At 34.8% G+C, this 18,191-nt stretch overlaps 1 protein-coding gene across 4 annotated transcripts; it reads right to left on the reverse strand.

Annotated features, from left to right (window-relative positions):
* Positions 1-893: 893 nt before the first annotated feature.
* LOC128209130 (zinc finger protein 37-like) lies at positions 894-17,791 on the reverse strand. 4 transcript variants are annotated; one of them, XM_052913002.1, is made up of 5 exons: positions 17,683-17,791; positions 10,235-10,408; positions 9,551-9,673; positions 7,303-9,260; positions 894-5,729 (listed from the first exon to the last, which is right to left on the reverse strand). In XM_052913002.1, the coding sequence occupies exons 2-5, from the start codon at positions 10,393-10,395 to the stop codon at positions 5,470-5,472; spliced, it is 2,502 nt and encodes an 833-aa protein (XP_052768962.1). In that variant the 5' UTR covers positions 10,396-10,408; positions 17,683-17,791; the 3' UTR covers positions 894-5,469. The 4 variants fall into 4 exon arrangements, with proteins under 4 accessions (XP_052768962.1, XP_052768963.1, XP_052768965.1 ...); XM_052913003.1 differs by having other exon boundaries at positions 17,608-17,701; XM_052913005.1 differs by lacking the exon at positions 17,683-17,791 and adding an exon at positions 17,031-17,568.
* Positions 17,792-18,191: the final 400 nt, after the last annotated feature.

Here is an 18,191-nt window from a genome sequence, read left to right on the forward strand (position 1 = left end):
AACACATGTGGCAAGTTATTTTAAAATCTGTCCATACATGGGAAAGTTACAGCCCGGACACGACAACCTATACTCTATGTCCTTATATGCAGCACTCCATTGTGAATAAACACTTAAGTGTGACCTTGACCTTTGAGGTAGGGACACGGGTCTTGCACGCGACACGTCATCTTGGTATGTGGAACACATGTGGCAAGTTATTTTAAAATCTGTCCATACAAGGGAAAGTTACAGCCCGGACACGACAACCTATACACTATGTCCTTTATGCAGCACTCCATTGTGAAAAAAGACTAAGTGTGACCTTGACCTTTGAGGTAGGGACACGGGTCTTGCACGCGACACGTCGTCTTGGTATGTGGAACACATGTGGCAAGTTATTTTAAAATCTGTCAATACATGGGAAAGTAACAGCCCGGACACGACAACCTATACTCTATGTCCTATATGCAGCACTCCATTGTGAATAAACACTAAGTGTGACCTTGACCTTAAAGGTAGGGGCACGGGTCTTGCACGCGACACGTTGTCTTGGTATGTGGAACACATGTGGCAAGTTATTTTCAAATCTGTCCATACAAGGGAAAGTTACCGCCCGGACACGACAACCTATACTCTATGTCCTATATGCAGCACTCCATTGTGAATAAACACTAAGTGTAACCTTGACCTTAGAGGTAGGGGCACGGGTCTTGCACGCGACACGTCGTCTTGGTATGTGGAACACATGTGGCAAGTTATTTTAAAATCTGTCCATACAAGGGAAAGTTACAGCCCGGACACGAGTTATTGAGCCGGACACACGGACGGTCGGAAGGACGGACGGACAGACGGTGCGATTTTAATATGCCCACCTTCGGGGGCATAAAAACAAACAAACTCAATTTCAATTCTCAATGATATCATTGCCTTTATTCATGATTGAATATACAAATTAGAACAATAACAACACACACATCATATAGTACAAAAAGAGAGCGCAAACTTTCGCTAAATACTTTCATCCTATTTTCTCATCCTATTTTAAGGACAACCCTTTTGGTGAAAACTGGTTGTACATAAGCTGAATTTAGAGAGAGGACACTGTAAATACAGTTTTTTGTCATTCAAAGGTCATAACTATGGATTGACTAGGGTTATTGAACCTGATTGAGATATTTTGCCCAAACATATTCAGAACAATTTTAGTATTGATTGGACAAAGGCTTTTAAAGTTATTGATTGGTCAAACATGATTTTAAGCAATTAAATAATTTAAAGGGCAATAACTCTTGGGTGTTAGGAATGATAATCAAACAAATTTGAGATATTAAGCCCATACATGTTCGGACCAAATTTGGTGTGATTCGACAGAGGCTTCTAAAGTTATTGATCTGACAAGACTGATTATAGGTAATTTCCATAATAAATAACGATATCTTGCCAGTGATATGGTTGGTTATCATCTGAGTTATAATGCCAAAACACACTCTCACAAAATTTAACAATAAAACAAAATTGCCTTTACCAAAAATAAGAATATGGTGGACTTAAGCTGACAGATATAGAATCATTTCTTGGTTAAATTAAAGCATTGTGGGTAAAAAGATTCATAGACCCTTGGAATAATTGAAACTCGAAAGTAATTAAGTATTGACTATTCTTTCATAGAAAGCTATAAAACTACAGCCATGAACTATTTCTTATATGATGTTTTTGTCAAGTATTCAACAAGCTTCAAATAAGAACCACATTTAATGAAGATAAAAACAAATGTAACAAAAGTTAAACAATAATTTAGAATTATAAAGTGATCAAATGAAACATTCACACACTATAATTTAAAGAAGGCATCAAAAAGGCATACAAATATTTGAACACATACTTGACTACAAGGTAAATGAGTTTTACAGTTATGAAGAAATAAAATGCTTAGATGACATTTATAAAACAAGCTTCTGAAATATCTGACCTATTTAATCCATCTGAAAATGATGATTAAATCCAAAATTATCAATCAAACCATGCCCTTAAAATATAACAGATAAGATAAAAGAATTGAAGCAGAAAACAAATTTCATTGTCTGATACTCAAAAACCCACCAATGTCAACCCATCATTGGAAACTAAATGGTAACTTACATTTTCATACATAGAAAATATTGGTTGGAAAAATATATATAATACATGTACAATTTAAATAAGCTAAAACATACATCCCTACAAAAGCTTTCTATACAAATTTTTGCTATTGAAGAATAATACCAGCACATATACAAATTTGCACAAAAATGAAATTAAAATTTAGAACCTATGACAGAACTATTGAAACAATAGCTCACCTTTTTTGGGACTGTCAGAAAGTACAACCACTATGGAATGCCTTAAATGACTTTTTTAAACAACGATCCATTAATATTGCTATAACAAAAGTAATTACACACCAATATGTAGATTTCATATTTGACTAATGGTGATAATTAAAGAAGTCCAACTTCAACACAAATTATTTATTTATGAAACAACGTTTTGGCCATTCCGCCTTCATCAGGTTGTATGTATATAATGAACAGGAAATGACGTCAACATTAAATGACGTCAACGTTGAGAACGTCAAAATATAGCATACATTTTTTGCGCAAAATAATGTCTTATAGGATCTATAGAGATACAATTACTAGTATACTGGTAAAATGCAATATAAATGCATAAACAAACATCAATAAACCAGTATAAACTATGCAACATTAAATAGGTTAAAAACAGTTATAAACCAGATTAATTTTGTGATTTTTTTTAATTCTGCAAGAAGAATTAAAATAATATTTTTGAATTCATACCATTAGGAATGACTGTGCCAAGAATGTGCATCCATTTACTCTCCTTTAATAATCGTTTCCAATTGTTCTCAATTTTATCAACTGGCATAAAAGAAAAATCATTGATACTGTGGATATATTTGACTAATGAAATTTTATATATTCTCAATGAAACACTGAAACACTATCCCATCATTCAATGCCTATTTACAATTCTTAACTCTCAAACAAAATATGAAGGGCATATTGCATTACAAAAAGATAGAAGAAAGTTTATTCAAAGAAATATATCACACAATACATATTTGAAATAGGCCAATGAGACCCGTGATCAAATCAATGTAATACAAAGACTTATACATACATGTATGGTGGAACAGATTGATTAACACTATATCACAGATTTAACAACTATATTTATAAAATTTAATATATTTGTCCCCATCGATTATGAGTTATAACTTAACTGAATATCATTCTATCAACTGTATAACAAATGCACACCACTACAATGATATCATGAATTTTGATAAGCAATACACGTTACTACTATACTCTTTATGTACAAATAACTTCAGTAAGGTTTTGTTAGTTTGGACTAAGGTTTTAACATAAAAATGGACTACAAAAACCAGGCTTGTACGTACAAATATGCATGGTTGTCATAGATATATGTATGCTGATAAGTTTCTTACAGTATTAACGTTTTCGGACTGCAAAAGTTGTACAGTTTTATACATACTAGGCCTAAGTCTATAATATCTTTTTATATATTTATCTCTAATAGTATTATAAAGTTAACATTCCATCAAAAAATGGTATTCATCTTCAAGTACTTGGCATAAATTACCGGTACAGATCCTATTTTCTCTTGGTACATTTGACATAGATGTATGATTCCTACACTCATTAATGGAATGTATAGGAAGTTTAATTTTTAAAATTACTACATTATAACATGATGGTATATAGAACTGAAACACAAATGAATAGTATAAAGGGTAGCGTTTTTCTTAACACAACCATTTAGTAAAAGCATAAATTTTTCAAGCACATCTGAGAATTGACTAAAACCCCATAATATTGTGCTGCAAATTAAACAAGAACTGTCACACAGATAGTGCGTTTGACTATAAGGCTGCTTTTAAGTTTAAGAATGGCAAAGTTTTGGTGAGACATGAATGGATAACTGTTAAATTAGATTAATGCAAAACCTTATCCAGAATTTCTAAGTGAAACAAGCAAATTTGTTCAATTGATATACCCAGCCAGGCAAAAAAGATAGCATGGAAATGACATGTTTATAGTGAACTATTCCAACTGAAACATGCAATATGGCTGCAGAGTAATGGACTCTCATGAACATTGAATATGAGTTATGAATTTGTTAACAACTGTTTGAAATAAAAGAATATTGAATAAAGTGCAGCATTTAGATTTGACCTATTAACCTAGATTTTGACACCGAGCTACCCAGATTAAAACAAATAAAATATTTCATCAAGGCAGACATTCTGATTAAGTTACATAAAGATTGGACCAGAAACGCTGCAAAAGTGTAGCCTCTAGAGTGTTCCAAAGGGTTTGAATAGGATCGTGTGACTTAGTTTTTAACCCCATATGACCTAGTTTCAAACTATGCCTAGATTTCATTGAAGCTAATTTTGAAAAAGTTTCATGAAGATTCGAGCTGATATATTGCCTATTGGCCTTATCATTGTGAACCTTCATGGCAAGTTTTTTGAAAATCCTATAATGCATTGTCAAGATAAAGCCCAGACAAATTCATTTTGAACGCAAGCATGCACATATATATATATATATATATATATATATATATATACAGAACAGCCGTTGTTACGGCTAAATCTTGACGCTCACCGCAAACGGGCTTGACAATACATTTTACATAGAAATGATTTTTATACCTAAAATGCACGGACTCATCTTTGCATTCTATTGATGGATGGCTTGCCTTAAACAAAATACACAGCATGTTAACTGAACAATAGGATAGCGTAATTTTTATATTGCCACTTATTGTTCATTGACTCTTATTTTTAAGTTGTTCCAATGCATATGATAGATTTACAACTATTGGTTATAAACCAAACATCCAATCATGCTGGAGAGAGGGGCTGCTGCTCAACAATAATACAGTAAAGAGATGCACATGTAGTTTATGGTGCTGACTTCACTACACCAGGGCTTTTTCTATAGTACCCACGGGTCTGACTCTCGGACCCATTCCCAAAGCAAAATATAAGATAATTTTCCCAATCTTCAGAAAAAAATCCCAATAAAAAAAGGCTTTTTTTTTTTTTAGAAAGTATTTTTACCTGTACTGGTTCATTTCCAACATCCTTATAAATGTAAATCATTGATTTTCATCACATTCAGAGATCAGTATGTAATATTATCTGTCATGATTTATTGCGATACATATTTACACCCCAAGGATGGAAATTTTTTGGTCTTTTAAAGGGAAAATAAACTAATATTAAATCATTTCCTAATTCGCAGGAGACTAGACAGATTTTTCTTTTAACTGTAAAATTTCCCAATTTCAGCATTTTCACGATGCAAAATTTCACAAAATGTCTAGGGTCTTTTTCCCAAAATGGGCAGAAAAAGCCCTGCTACACTGACTCTCATACTATAGCACTTTGATTTATTTTGAATGGGCTTTCTTAAAGTGAGCATTCAAACAGGTTTTGTTCTTCAACACTATGCCACACTCCGTACATGTCACAGCCTGGTCACTGTCATGGGCTTTTTTGTGGTCCTTCAGTTGAACGTTCCAGGCCGCAGCATAGGGACACTGGTCACACTTGAATGGCTTCTCTCCTGTGTGGGTTCTCATATGGGAGGTCAACTGGTAAGGCTGTGTAAATGATTGACCACAATCCTTACATGTGTATGGCTTAAGTCCTAAAGAAAAGAGATATAAAACACACAGTGTTTATGTTTGGCATCAAACGTTTTGCATGTGATACTTATTTGTTTTGTACTGTACGCACCTACACTTGAGCAAGGTGTTGATATATGAAGATCTTTCATTAGTTTATTTTCAAAATGTTATATGGGGTGGGAGCGGGAGGTGTGTCCCATTTCTTAGAAACATTTTGAAGAATACCCTAATGAAATAACCATATCCTGAAAACCAACATTCTGTCAACTAATGACAAACACAATCCAGACACCCTAAGCCTTCGATTGTTACTCCTGATTTTGTGCTGGAAAAACTTGCCATTTCAGGGGCACCAATATTGATTTGTACGCCCAGACTTCTAGCTTATGCCTAGGTACGCCTCAGACTGATTCAAACATCAACATTTGCTTTCATGAAAGGAAATCGCACAAAAACAATTTAATCACAAGGATTGATCCAGAACTTTGTTGACTTTTGCTTTAAGTTTTTATATGCTCAACATACCCTGATGACTATTGGAAAAAGTATGATGGGTATTTCGGTCATATTCAATTTATGAGTGAGTAATATTTTTTCTGATCCATAAATCTTCCATAATTGTAAGAGCTCTGCAAGACACATGCCAAATCTGTTGTTTGTTTTGTCTAGAAAGGGATATAACTCAATAATCATGCAGTAAAGAGTTATGGGCCTTCCTATACATGTTCTTACTGTCTTTGGCAACAAGTGTACCAAGTTTCAATTCAGTATCTTTAATGTTTTTTAGTTATTGCCAAAGTCTAAGTGTTTGCACATGCCACTGACAACGACACCATACCTCAACTTTTTTTCAAGAAAAAAATGGACAAACTTTAATGCAACAGGGTTCTTAATATGTTTCGATTGAACGGTCTCAAAAAGTAAAGTAACCGACCAGCTTCTACTTATTTTACTTAAAATTCATTTAGTTTTCCAAGTTTGAACCGGCCCAATTGCCATTTGAACCGTTCATTTTGGCCAGCAGCTTATTGAGAACACTGTGCAACAAAACCAAAGATAAAATGATTGCATAAGAATAAGGTAAGAATATGTAAAGGCTCAGATAGAAGTATTCAGTAGCTTAATCCAGGAAAGTGGGACAAACAAATGTTTTAATTTCAATCTAAGTACACAAAATCTCTATACAGTCATCTTGCATTTTAAGTTTGTCGCATTGCATTGCTTCAGGAAAATTAGTGCATATATACCTTGACCAGCTGAAAGAATGTTCCCAATATGTATTTGTACAAGTTCCTGTTTATATAAATCATATTCGATCTAAAAACCATTGTCTGAACACCATGTAAAAACACTCTCAGGTCGATAACTCCTGCATTGGTAAACTTTGGGCTAATAAGGAAACTTATGTGTTGGATGAAACATGAGACTTTTACAAGGTCCAAGAACATATTAACATTTAAAGACTAATCTTAATCAAAATGAATTACATAATTTCTACAGATGTCATAAGGTCTTTGAATTATCAATATCATAAAGCTACTATACCTTAATTACCTTTGTTTTTTAATTGATAATAACAATACAAAGCAGTACCTTCATGAATAAGGAGATGGTGTTTTAGATTTGTCGATTTTTTCCCAGAATATGAGCAGTATTTGCATTGGAAACGTCGAAGTCGATGATGAACCAATGTTATGTGCCTTTGGAGTTGCCCTGGATGAAAAGTCTTACCACACTCTTCACATTGTTTTTTCAGATCAGGTCCATTACAGTGTCTCACATGCTTCTCAAAGTTATACCCTTTTCCAAGCAAATATCTGTTACACTTCTGACAAATAGTAAACTTATCTGCATGCTTTTCACGTTGGTGATGACGTTGCTGTTTGAGTGAAATAAATTTTTCATTGCAATATTGACAAGTCCACGCAGCCTGCAGATGCTCTCTAGCCATGTGACTTCTGTATGATTTATTGTCCATACACCCAACTCCGCATACCTCACATACTTTCACTTTATTTTGTCCATAGAAGTTATGCACAGTTCTTTCGTGCTTTAATAAAGCAACAGGATCTCTACATTCACAACCACACTGTGTGCATTTCAGAATACCATTTACATGATTTTCGACATGATTTTGAAACTCAGCTCTATTGTCCGTTTTCAATGCCTTGCAGATTAAGCAAGAATATAACACCTCTATTACATCAGTATTCCTGTCTTTTTGTGCAGTAGAACTGCATTCAACCATTTCAAAGTTACCCTTTTGATTATCTAAATCAACAGTTATCCATTTGTTGGTTTCTTTTAACTTTGAAATGTCTTTTTTCAGGGTTATCAAATTTCTTTTTTTCTTCATCACTGCATTGTTTCCCCTCTTTCTTGTACCATTTACATTTTCCCCTGCTTTACTACCAAGAATTTCCTTCTTCAGCGGTTTCCTTTCTTTCTTATACTTTTTCGGTTCAGGCATGTCAGAAAGATCAAAGTCAGTGACATTATCTTTCTTTTTCTTTCTGGTATCCTTAACATTTTCCCCTGATTCATTACCAAGAACTTCCTTCTTTAGGGGTTTCTTTTTTTTCTTGTACTTTTCCAGATTAGACATGTCAGAAAGATCAAAATCAGAGTCATTATCTTTGTTTTTCTTTCGTTTTAATGTCCGTGTGTTTTTAACATTCTTATCAACACCATTACTGACCTCAGTTGTATCATCTTCAGCTTTCACATCAGGATCTTCTTTGCATATAACATCCTTTCCATCTTCATCATCTTCATCATTATCATCAGGCTTATAGTCTTGGTCCTCTTTGCTTTTATTGTTAGTCTTCTTTTTGTTAATTTGTCCTTTATCAAATTCTCCTTTACGATCAGCATTGGTTCCCTTTTCTTCATCAATTGAATCTACCTCCTTACCAGAATCATTTTCTTCTCCTTCTGAAGAAGAAGGCAGTTCTAAGGCAGAATAATTTGGTCTGAATCCAACTGTTCTTATCCTGTCACTCTTCCTTAGTGATAATCTTGACTGTTCGTCATCATCATCATCAATATCATGGAAATACTTCACTTTATGTTTATTCGCCAAATATGTTTCAAAAGGGTCTACTTCGTCACTATACAAGCCTCTGTCATTTAAGTTGTCATTCGTCTCCACAAGATCCTGATTTTCAGACAATAACTCAGTTGGCTCTTTATTGCTTTCAAATGCATTGTCCAATTTAGTATCTGAACATGTATTGACATCAATGTCCTGTTTTATATCTGTACTCAGAAAGGAATCAATTGGCTCAGTTTTAACTATGATATTCTCATCAATGATCTGAGACAAACAAGCTCCACTGTCATCACTGCCAGTGTTTTCAATGGTTGACCTATCATTGGATATATCTACGACTTTGGTTCCAGGCTGTGGTGCGAAGGGAATGAGAATAAATGTTGAAGGAGCATCATTGGGTTGGAGTGCTTGATCAAATCTTGCTTTAAATGGTGTAAACAATGGAATTCCTCTAATGGTACAGCTTGAATATGACTTATTCAAGCTCTGTACCTGGTTCCTAAATTCAACAGAAAGTTCTTTTTAATACTTACAACATGAAATATTTATTCTAAACTTTAAATTTCTTTTTTGGCAAAAGGTATATGTCCACTCTTTTGCAAAATTCTATGGTCATTATCAGTAATAATCCTACAAAACAAAATATTGGGAGCAAGATACGTTACATGTGTCCCTGTTAAAAGATCTGGCAATTAGCAAAACTCTGTGTCGAGATATTCCAAACAAAAAGAAAAAAATATCTTACACAATTTAAACTTCTCTAGATCTTAAAAAGTTATATGGCTTTACCAATGAAGTTCAAGTTGAGTTTGAATATCTGGGATGTGTTGTGGATGCCTTGAGATAATGGAGGCTGTATGGTTTGATTTCCAACCAACCGTGGGATTTTTCTCTCCTGCTACCCTATTGAAACTGGAGAAAACAAATCAACATAAAACAAGATGATTCAGTCTTTGCATTATTACAATTGTATGTTGCATGTTATGTAGCCCAGTCTTTAAAATCAAGAGAGAATATAACAATGAAAACTACAGGGTCAATCCCACTTATCAAAATTCAAATATAAGCCATGTTTTGAGGCAAAAGTATTTTATTTCAGAAAAACAGTATAAAAGATGTCTAGACGGTGCTCTATTATAACGATGCCTTGGCAACAGCTGTTATCTTACTCAATAAAAATAACATGGGCAATGTACTACTTTGAATTTAATAAAAAAAGAACTTCCAACAATTTTTTCAAGCAGTTTACATAACATCTTAAGTTTAAAATAAGGCGTATTGGTGATTCCTTACATACATGATTGTATGTCAGCAAAGCTAGGACTGTGAATGTCGCTTCAAAAACTGCCCAAGGGTAGTATTGAAATAAATGCAGTGAAAACTCAAACTCATAAATCAGTGAAATATCAGCAGGTACATATGGAAAATTATTCAATTTGAGAGGGCCATCTTTGTATATCTGACTAAAAGTACCTGTCAAGAAGTGTTTTTGCCACCTCCTCATTAGTTTTCAGTGCATTCTGCATTTTGACTATTTCCCAGCGTGATACTTGGTTTCCAAGATGTATGATAGAGCACTTTTGAACATCTAAAGGTCCCTTCCACAAGGAATCTGATTCCTCCAAATCCATCATGTTGTGTTTCTTCCTGTAAATAATAATTCTAACAGCTGTTTCTGTATGTCATCTCAAAATACATCCAGAAGTGCATGTTTAGCTTTTTAAAAAGTTAAATATCATTACATAACAAATAAAACATTGTCATTAGACGACTTATTATCAAACTGCCTATTAGTAAGTGATAGTGACTAGGTTAATTTACTGCCTTTCAGGTGCTTTTGTTTTTTTTCCTTAACAAAAGCTTAAATATAAACATCAAAATAATTTCTCCCTTAATATTTACAAATGATCTTCAGCTATTTAAAACCATTCGAACATTTTATTTACAATATCATAATAAATATTATTGGTGAATGTTGTCTTGCCGTTATGTTTGTCTTGTTGTGTGTCTGTTACATGTACATGTATCTTGTGGTTATGTTTGACTCGTTGTGTGTCTGTTGTCTTGTGGTTATGTTTGACTCATTGAGTGTCTGTTGTCTTGTGGTTATGTTTGACTCATTGAGTGTCTGTTGTCTTGTGGTTATGTTTGACTCGTTGTTTGTCTGTTGTCTTGTGGTTATGTTCAACTCATTGAGTGTCTGCTGTCTTGTGGTTATGTTTGACTCATTGAGTGTCTGTTGTCTTGTGGTTATGTTTGACTCATTGAGTGTCTGTTGTCTTGTGGTTATGTTTGACTTGTTGTGTGTCTGTTGTCTTGTGGTTATGTTTGACTCATTGAGTGTCTGTTGTCTTGTGGTTATGTATGACTCGTTGAGTGTCTGTTGTCTTGTGGTTATGTTCGACTTGTTGTGTGTCTGTTGTCATGTGGTTATGTTCAACTCATTGAGTGTCTGTTGTCGTGTGGTTATGTTTGACTCGTTGAGTGTCTGTTGTCTTGTGGTTATGTTTGACTCATTGAGTGTCTGTTGTCTTGTGGTTATGTTTGACTCGTTGAGTGTCTGTTGTCTTGTGGTTATGTTTGACTCGTTGAGTGTCTGTTGTCTTGTGGTTATGTTTGACTCGTTGAGTGTCTGTTGTCTTGTTGTTATGTTTGACTCGTTGAGTGTCTGTTGTCTTGTGGTTATGTTTGACTCATTGAGTGTCTGTTGTCTTGTTGTTATGTTTGACTCGTTGAGTGTCTGTTGTCTTGTTGTTATGTTTGACTCGTTGAGTGTCTGTTGTCTTGTGGTTATGTTTGACTCGTTGAGTGTCTGTTGTCTTGTGGTTATGTTTGACTCGTTGAGTGTCTGTTGTCTTGTGGTTATGTTTGACTCGTTGAGTGTCTGTTGTCTTGTTGTTATGTTTGACTCGTTGAGTGTCTGTTGTCTTGTTGTTATGTTTGACTCGTTGAGTGTCTGTTGTCTTGTTGTTATGTTTGACTTGTTGTGTGTCTGTTGTCTTGTGGTTATGTTTGACTCGTTGTGTGCCTGTTGTCTTGTTGTTATGTTTGACTCGTTGTGTGCCTGTTGTCTTGTGGTTATGTTTGACTCGTTGAGTGCCTGTTGTCTTGTGGTTATGTTTGACTCGTTGTGTGTCTGTTGTCTTGTTGTTATGTTTGACTCATTGTGTGTCTGTTGTCTTGTTGTTATGTTTGACTCATTGTGTGTCTGTTGTCTTGTGGTTATGTTTGACTCTTTGAGTGTCTGTTGTCATGTGGTTATGTTTGACTCGTTGAGTGTCTGTTGTCATGTGGTTATGTTTGACTCGTTGAGTGTCTGTTGTCTTGTGGTTATGTTTGACTTGTTGTGTGTCTGTTGTCTTGTGGTTATGTTTGACTCATTGAGTTTGTTGTCTTGTGGTTATGTTTGACTCGTTGTTTGTCTGTTGTCTTGTTGTTATGTTTGACTCGTTGAGTGTCTGTTGTCTTGTGGTTATGTTTGACTCGTTGAGTGTCTGTTGTCGTGTGGTTATGTTTGACTCGTTGTGTGTCCATTGTCTTGTGGTTATGTTTGACTCGTTGAGTGTCTGTTGTCGTGTGGTTATGTTTGACTCGTTGTGTGTCCATTGTCTTGTGGTTATGTTTGACTTGTTGAGTGTCTGTTGTCTTGTGGTTATGTTTGACTCGTTGAGTGTCTGTTGTCTTGTTGTTATGTTTGACTCGTTGAGTGTCTGTTGTCTTGTGGTTATGTTTGACTCATTGTGTGTCTGTTGTCTTGTGGTTATGTTTGACTTGTTGAGTGTCTGTTGTCTTGTGGTTATGTTTGACTCGTTGTGTGTCTGTTGTCTTGTGGTTATGTTTGACTCGTTGTGTGTCTGTTGTCTTGTGGTTATGTTTGACTCGTTGTGTGTCTGTTGTCTTGTTGTTATGTTTGACTCGTTGAGTGTCTGTTGTCATGTGGTTATGTTTGACTTGTTGAAAGTCTGTTGTCATGTGGTTATGTTTGACTCGTTGAGTGTCTGTTGTCTTGTTGTTATGTTTGACTCGTTGAGTGTCTGTTGTCATGTGGTTATGTTTGACTCGTTGAGTGTCTGTTGTCTTGTTGTTATGTTTGACTCGTTGAGTGTCTGTTGTCTTGTTGTTATGTTTGACTCGTTGTGTGTCTGTTGTCTTGTGGTTATGTTTGACTCGTTGTGTGTCTGTTGTCTTGTTGTTATGTTTGACTCGTTGAGTGTCTGTTGTCATGTGGTTATGTTTGACTCGTTGAGTGTCTGTTGTCTTGTTGTTATGTTTGACTCGTTGAGTGTCTGTTGTCTTGTTGTTATGTTTGACTTGTTGAAAGTCTGTTGTCTTGTTGTTATGTTTGACTCGTTGAGTGTCTGTTGTCATGTGGTTATGTTTGACTTGTTGAAAGTCTGTTGTCATGTGGTTATGTTTGACTCGTTGAGTGTCTGTTGTCTTGTTGTTATGTTTGACTCATTGAGTGTCTGTTGTCTTGTTGTTATGTTTGACTCATTGTGTGTCTGTTGTCTTGTGGTTATGTTTGACTCGTTGAGTGTCTGTTGTCTTGTGGTTATGTTTGACTCGTTGTGTGTCTGTTGTCTTGTGGTTATGTTTGACTCGTTGAGTGTCTGTTGTCGTGTGGTTATGTTTGACTCGTTGAGTGTCTGTTGTCTTGTGGTTATGTTTGACTCGTTGTGTGTCTGTTGTCTTGTGGTTATGTTTGACTCGTTGTGTGTCTGTTGTCTTGTGGTTATGTTTGACTCATTGAGTGTTTGTTGTCTTGTGGTTATGTTTGACTCGTTGAGTGTCTGTTGTCTTGTGGTTATGTTTGACTCATTGTGTGTTTGTTGTCTTGTGGTTATGTTTGACTCATTGTGTGTCTGTTGTCTTGTGGTTATGTTTGACTCGTTGAGTGTCTGTTGTCTTGTGGTTATGTTTGACTCGTTGTGTGTCTGTTGTCTTGTGGTTATGTTTGACTCGTTGTGTGTCCGTTGTCTTGTTGTTATGTTTGACTCGTTGAGTGTCTGTTGTCTTGTGGTTATGTTTGACTCGTTGTGTGTCCGTTGTCTTGTGGTTATGTTTGACTTGTTGAGTGTCTGTTGTCATGTTGTTATGTTTGACTCGTTGAGTGTCTGATGTCTTGTTGTTATGTTTGACTCGTTGAGTGTCTGTTGTCTTGTTGTTATGTTTGACTCGTTGAGTGTCTGTTGTCTTGTTGTTATGTTTGACTCATTGTGTGTCTGTTGTCTTGTTGTTATGTTTGACTCGTTGAGTGTCTGTTGTCTTGTGGTTATGTTTGACTCGTTGTGTGTCTGTTGTCTTGTGGTTATGTTTGACTCGTTGAGTGTCTGTTGTCTTGTGGTTATGTTTGACTCGTTGAGTGTCTGTTGTCATGTGGTTATGTTTGACTCGTTGAGTGTCTGTTGTCTTGTGGTTATGTTTGACTCGTTGAGTGTCTGTTGTCTTGTTGTTATGTTTGCCTGATGTATTATGTAAGAAACATGTCATATATGACAGGAGATTAAAAGCTTTGAATCTTTTATCATCTTCATACAGAAAATTTCAAGGAGGTATAATATGGGAGTATGTATACTTTAGGGTTTGAATAGGTTTCAAATTATGCGGTCACAACTGAACTTGCTAAATTCGAGTCAAATTCAGAAAATGCCTGTAGAATTTCATGCCCACTTGATATTTTTAGTAAGTGACTTTTTTCCTAATTCAAACTTTATTTTAAAGAAAATTCAAAACCTCCAAAAATTGATTCAGTGTGGTGCAATTTAAAATACTTCTGCATTATTTAATCAATCATGCATCATGTGATGTCATACTCCCAGAATCCTGAGAATGTCTCTTGAGACCACGGTGACTTTGCTATATTCAAAGATGAAAGCAAAGTCAGATTTGCCGAAATTGATGATCAGAAAGCTATATGATTTTTGATTTAGAGCCATAGGAGATATGATGCATGTTTGTTTATTCAATTAATGCTTGTATATTCAATTTAAGTATATAACACATGCCAAAGGTAATATGTCCTAACTGACACGTGATAATCGACCTGGTTTTAACCAGTAACCTTGCCAATTTGCAGCAGTAAAACTCAATAACGGAATAACTCTGCCCCAGGGTTTCTAAAAACCGGCAATTTGCAGCAATTGGTCTCGACTGATTTAGACCAAGCCAGACTGATTTCAGTTTCAAAAAGTGTAAAAAACTCAGTCTGAATTAATCTTTTATAATTTCGGCCCAAAACGACTTAGTCAGTAAAGTTTGTAGAAAATATAATACACAATCCTTCTTGGGCCATTCACACATTCAAAATTACCCCCAATAAATTTGTCCTGGTTACCATCAGACCAATGCAACCAGCTGGTTTTTCCGCTACGCTGAAAACTCGATATCTGTTAATTAGCAGACACTTGCCCTTATTCTAAAGGACGTTAACAGCTAAGTGCTCGATTAACTAGAGTCTCAAAGTTGAGTGAGCCGCTTATAAATGTCAACTTCTTTGTCTAGAAGCCTTGATTATGAATATAGATATATTAGTTTATTAAAGATTATCAATTGAATGTTGATCCATTGAAGTAGCATTGAGCAAATAAATCACACTACTGTTTCACTTTTTGTCGTCTGACCGCTTCCTGCTGGCCGAAATTAACTACGATCAAGGGTTTCTTATAAGAAAGGCCGCAGAATTCAATGAGAATCTCATATAATTTATGTTTGTTTCAAATACTATTTAAATCAATCGGCTATAAAGAGTTTTTAAAGCCCTTTTACGAGTTGCCACATCGCGATAAAATACTGATAGAATAGTCATCGCAAAAATGTGCAAAATAATTCTTCAGATATTTCTACATAATCAGACTTTGTAAGCAGTCTTTTTAGCAAGTGGCAACAAAACAAATTGAACCCTAAATACATGTTGTTTGCTTAAGAGGGAATTAAATAACAATGTACTAGCGGAGTTGGCAAAGTAGATGTGTTTATTGTGTAACAATTACTTATTAGTTACAAAAGACTAGCCTCAGAAATGTGTAAGCTATCTGTAACGTCATTTCCCCATGTGCTACATATTCACATTAAAGCTGCTTTAATAGGACTTTGACAGTGATTTTTAAGAATAATACACACTGATATTTATTACTACTTCACGCAGTCATTGCTAAGGAAAACATCCGCATCTACCTAGATAATTCAATCATCAATTGAGGTAAACTAAGGCTTATGTAACAGTTGAATGGTATGTATTAGCTCAGATCGGGTTATACAACTCGACTAGTCTAAAATAATAGACATGTTATACGGAATTCTTCCAATCCCTAACGTCTAAACGGGAATGTGCAAAAAACAGGGGTGTTTTAAAAATATTGAAATTGTTTTAAGTGAAGTATTTTATGGTTGAAATTGATCATAAAGAGTTATATTAAGATTTTACCATGTAAGTGAAATGCTATTTTGCACTAAACAAGCATTTATTGCATTAAAACAAGTTGTTTACCTTTGCAATAAAACAAAAGTTGACTGACACAGACAACAATTATGCGAAGGGGAACAACTCGATACAATTGTAATAACTCGGCCTCCTCCGACAAAGCTTCGAGATAGACCTGGTTATACAATCGTAACAACTCGGCCATGGCCGAACTGTTCCGAGCGATTTAAAACTGTGCCCTGAAGCCTTGTATGTGCCCTTCATGTATATATCGTTATGTTTTGACAGAATGAAATGAAGAAAAGCCGTCAAACTCATAATTATAAGTTGGATATTTATTTTTTGTGTACGGAACTAATATAAAATAACATTATCTGGTAATATTTCTTGTTTTTATGATATTTTATAGACGCTATATGCTTTAACCTGGAATCCTGATCGGAACAACTACCCACTTTTGATACTAAACAATTTGTACGTGAAGGATTTGCCATATCAAAAATCTAAAAAAAATCCGTCAACGTACAATTATTTGGACTAACAACTTGACCAGTTAACATGTGAATAAAAAAGATAACATTAATTTAAAAAAAAATAAATAGCTTAATTATCATACAAGTCGGGGACTAGTCTAAAATATTAGACGTGTTATACGGGATTCTTCCAATCCCTAACGTCTAAACGGGAATGTGCAAAAAACAGGGGTGTTTTAAAAATATTGAAATTGTTTTAAGTGAAGTATTTTATGGTTGAAATTGATCATAAAGAGTTATATTCATATTTTACCATGTAAGTGAAATGCTATTTTGCACTAAACAAGCATTTAATGCATTAAAACAAGTTGTTTACCTTTCCAATAAAACAAAAGTTGACTGACACAGAAAACAATTATGCGAAGGGGAACAACTCGATACAATTGTAATAACTCGGCCTCCTCCGACAAAGCTTCGAGATAGACCTGGTTATACAATCGTAACAACCATGGCCGAAATGTTCCGAGCGATTTAAAACTGTGCCCTGAAGCCTTGCAGGTGCCCTTCATGTATATATCGTTATGTTTTGACAGAATGAAATGAAGAAAAGCCGTCAAACTCATAATTATAAGTTGGATATTTATTTTTTGTGTACAGAACTAATATAAAATAACATTATCTGGTAATATTTCTTGTTTTTATGATATTTTATAGACGCTATATGCTTTAACCTGGAATCCTGATTGGAACAACTACCCACTTTTGATACTAAACAATTTGTACGTGAAGGATTTGCCATATCAAAAATCTAAAAAAAATCCGTCAACGTACAATTATTTGGACTAGTCGGGGACATGAACCAAAACTAAAACAAAAAGTTTTAAATAAACACTAGGAACACCTTTGGTAAATTTTAGAGTGGAATGACCTTCCATCAAAAGTGAAAACCATACCGTCTCAAATACTTTCAAAAACTGGCTAGATAGCTACATGCATGATAAAATCTACAACGTTTATACGGTTAATACCTGGTTATCTGCTCATAAGGGGGTTACATAAATTGAACCAACTTGCCACCCTAACTACAGATGTTAAACGCAAGAATTAAAAAGAAATTACAAATAATCTCGTTTGGAAATTTATATATAAGGGAAGTAACTATGTACTTTTCAAACATGAAACCCGTTTTGTACCGTACCACAATTCACTGATAAAAGTCAATAGTTAGACAGTGATCTTTATTATATATATCAATTATATAATTTCCGGTGGTTTAAAGAGATTATCAGTGAAATAAAAATTATAATTCACTGTTAAACTTATGAAATATATTTCCTTTGGTGCTTACGCGGTGAAATATTTTAGAATCTTACAATTATCCCCCATACCTGGTATAGGATGTCCTTACGTACATGTACTCACTGTAATTCAATGTAGATTTACTAAACTGTACTTTAGTTGTAAGTAATTGGATACCGGTTACATACTTCAGTTCATTTTGTTTTGGGGTGAGGTTTTTTAGAACCGTTGACAAAAC

This window comes from Mya arenaria, chromosome 11 (genome assembly GCF_026914265.1).
Source record: "Mya arenaria isolate MELC-2E11 chromosome 11, ASM2691426v1".
Taxonomy (NCBI): domain Eukaryota; kingdom Metazoa; phylum Mollusca; class Bivalvia; order Myida; family Myidae; genus Mya; species Mya arenaria.

What these genes read in the sequence shown, in the direction of transcription:
- LOC128209130 (XM_052913002.1), bottom strand. Translation starts at nt 10,395, where the DNA reads ATGATGGATTTGGAGGAATCAGATTCCTTGTGGAAGGGACCTTTAGAT. An exon ending in GCAAAAACACTTCTTGACAG is followed by an intron (nt 9,674 to 10,234) that starts GTACTTTTAGTC and finishes TGTTTTCTCCAG; the next exon opens with TTTCAATAGGGTAGCAGGAG. An exon ending in ACTCAACTTGAACTTCATTG is followed by an intron (nt 9,261 to 9,550) that starts GTAAAGCCATAT and finishes TGTTGAATTTAG; the next exon opens with GAACCAGGTACAGAGCTTGA.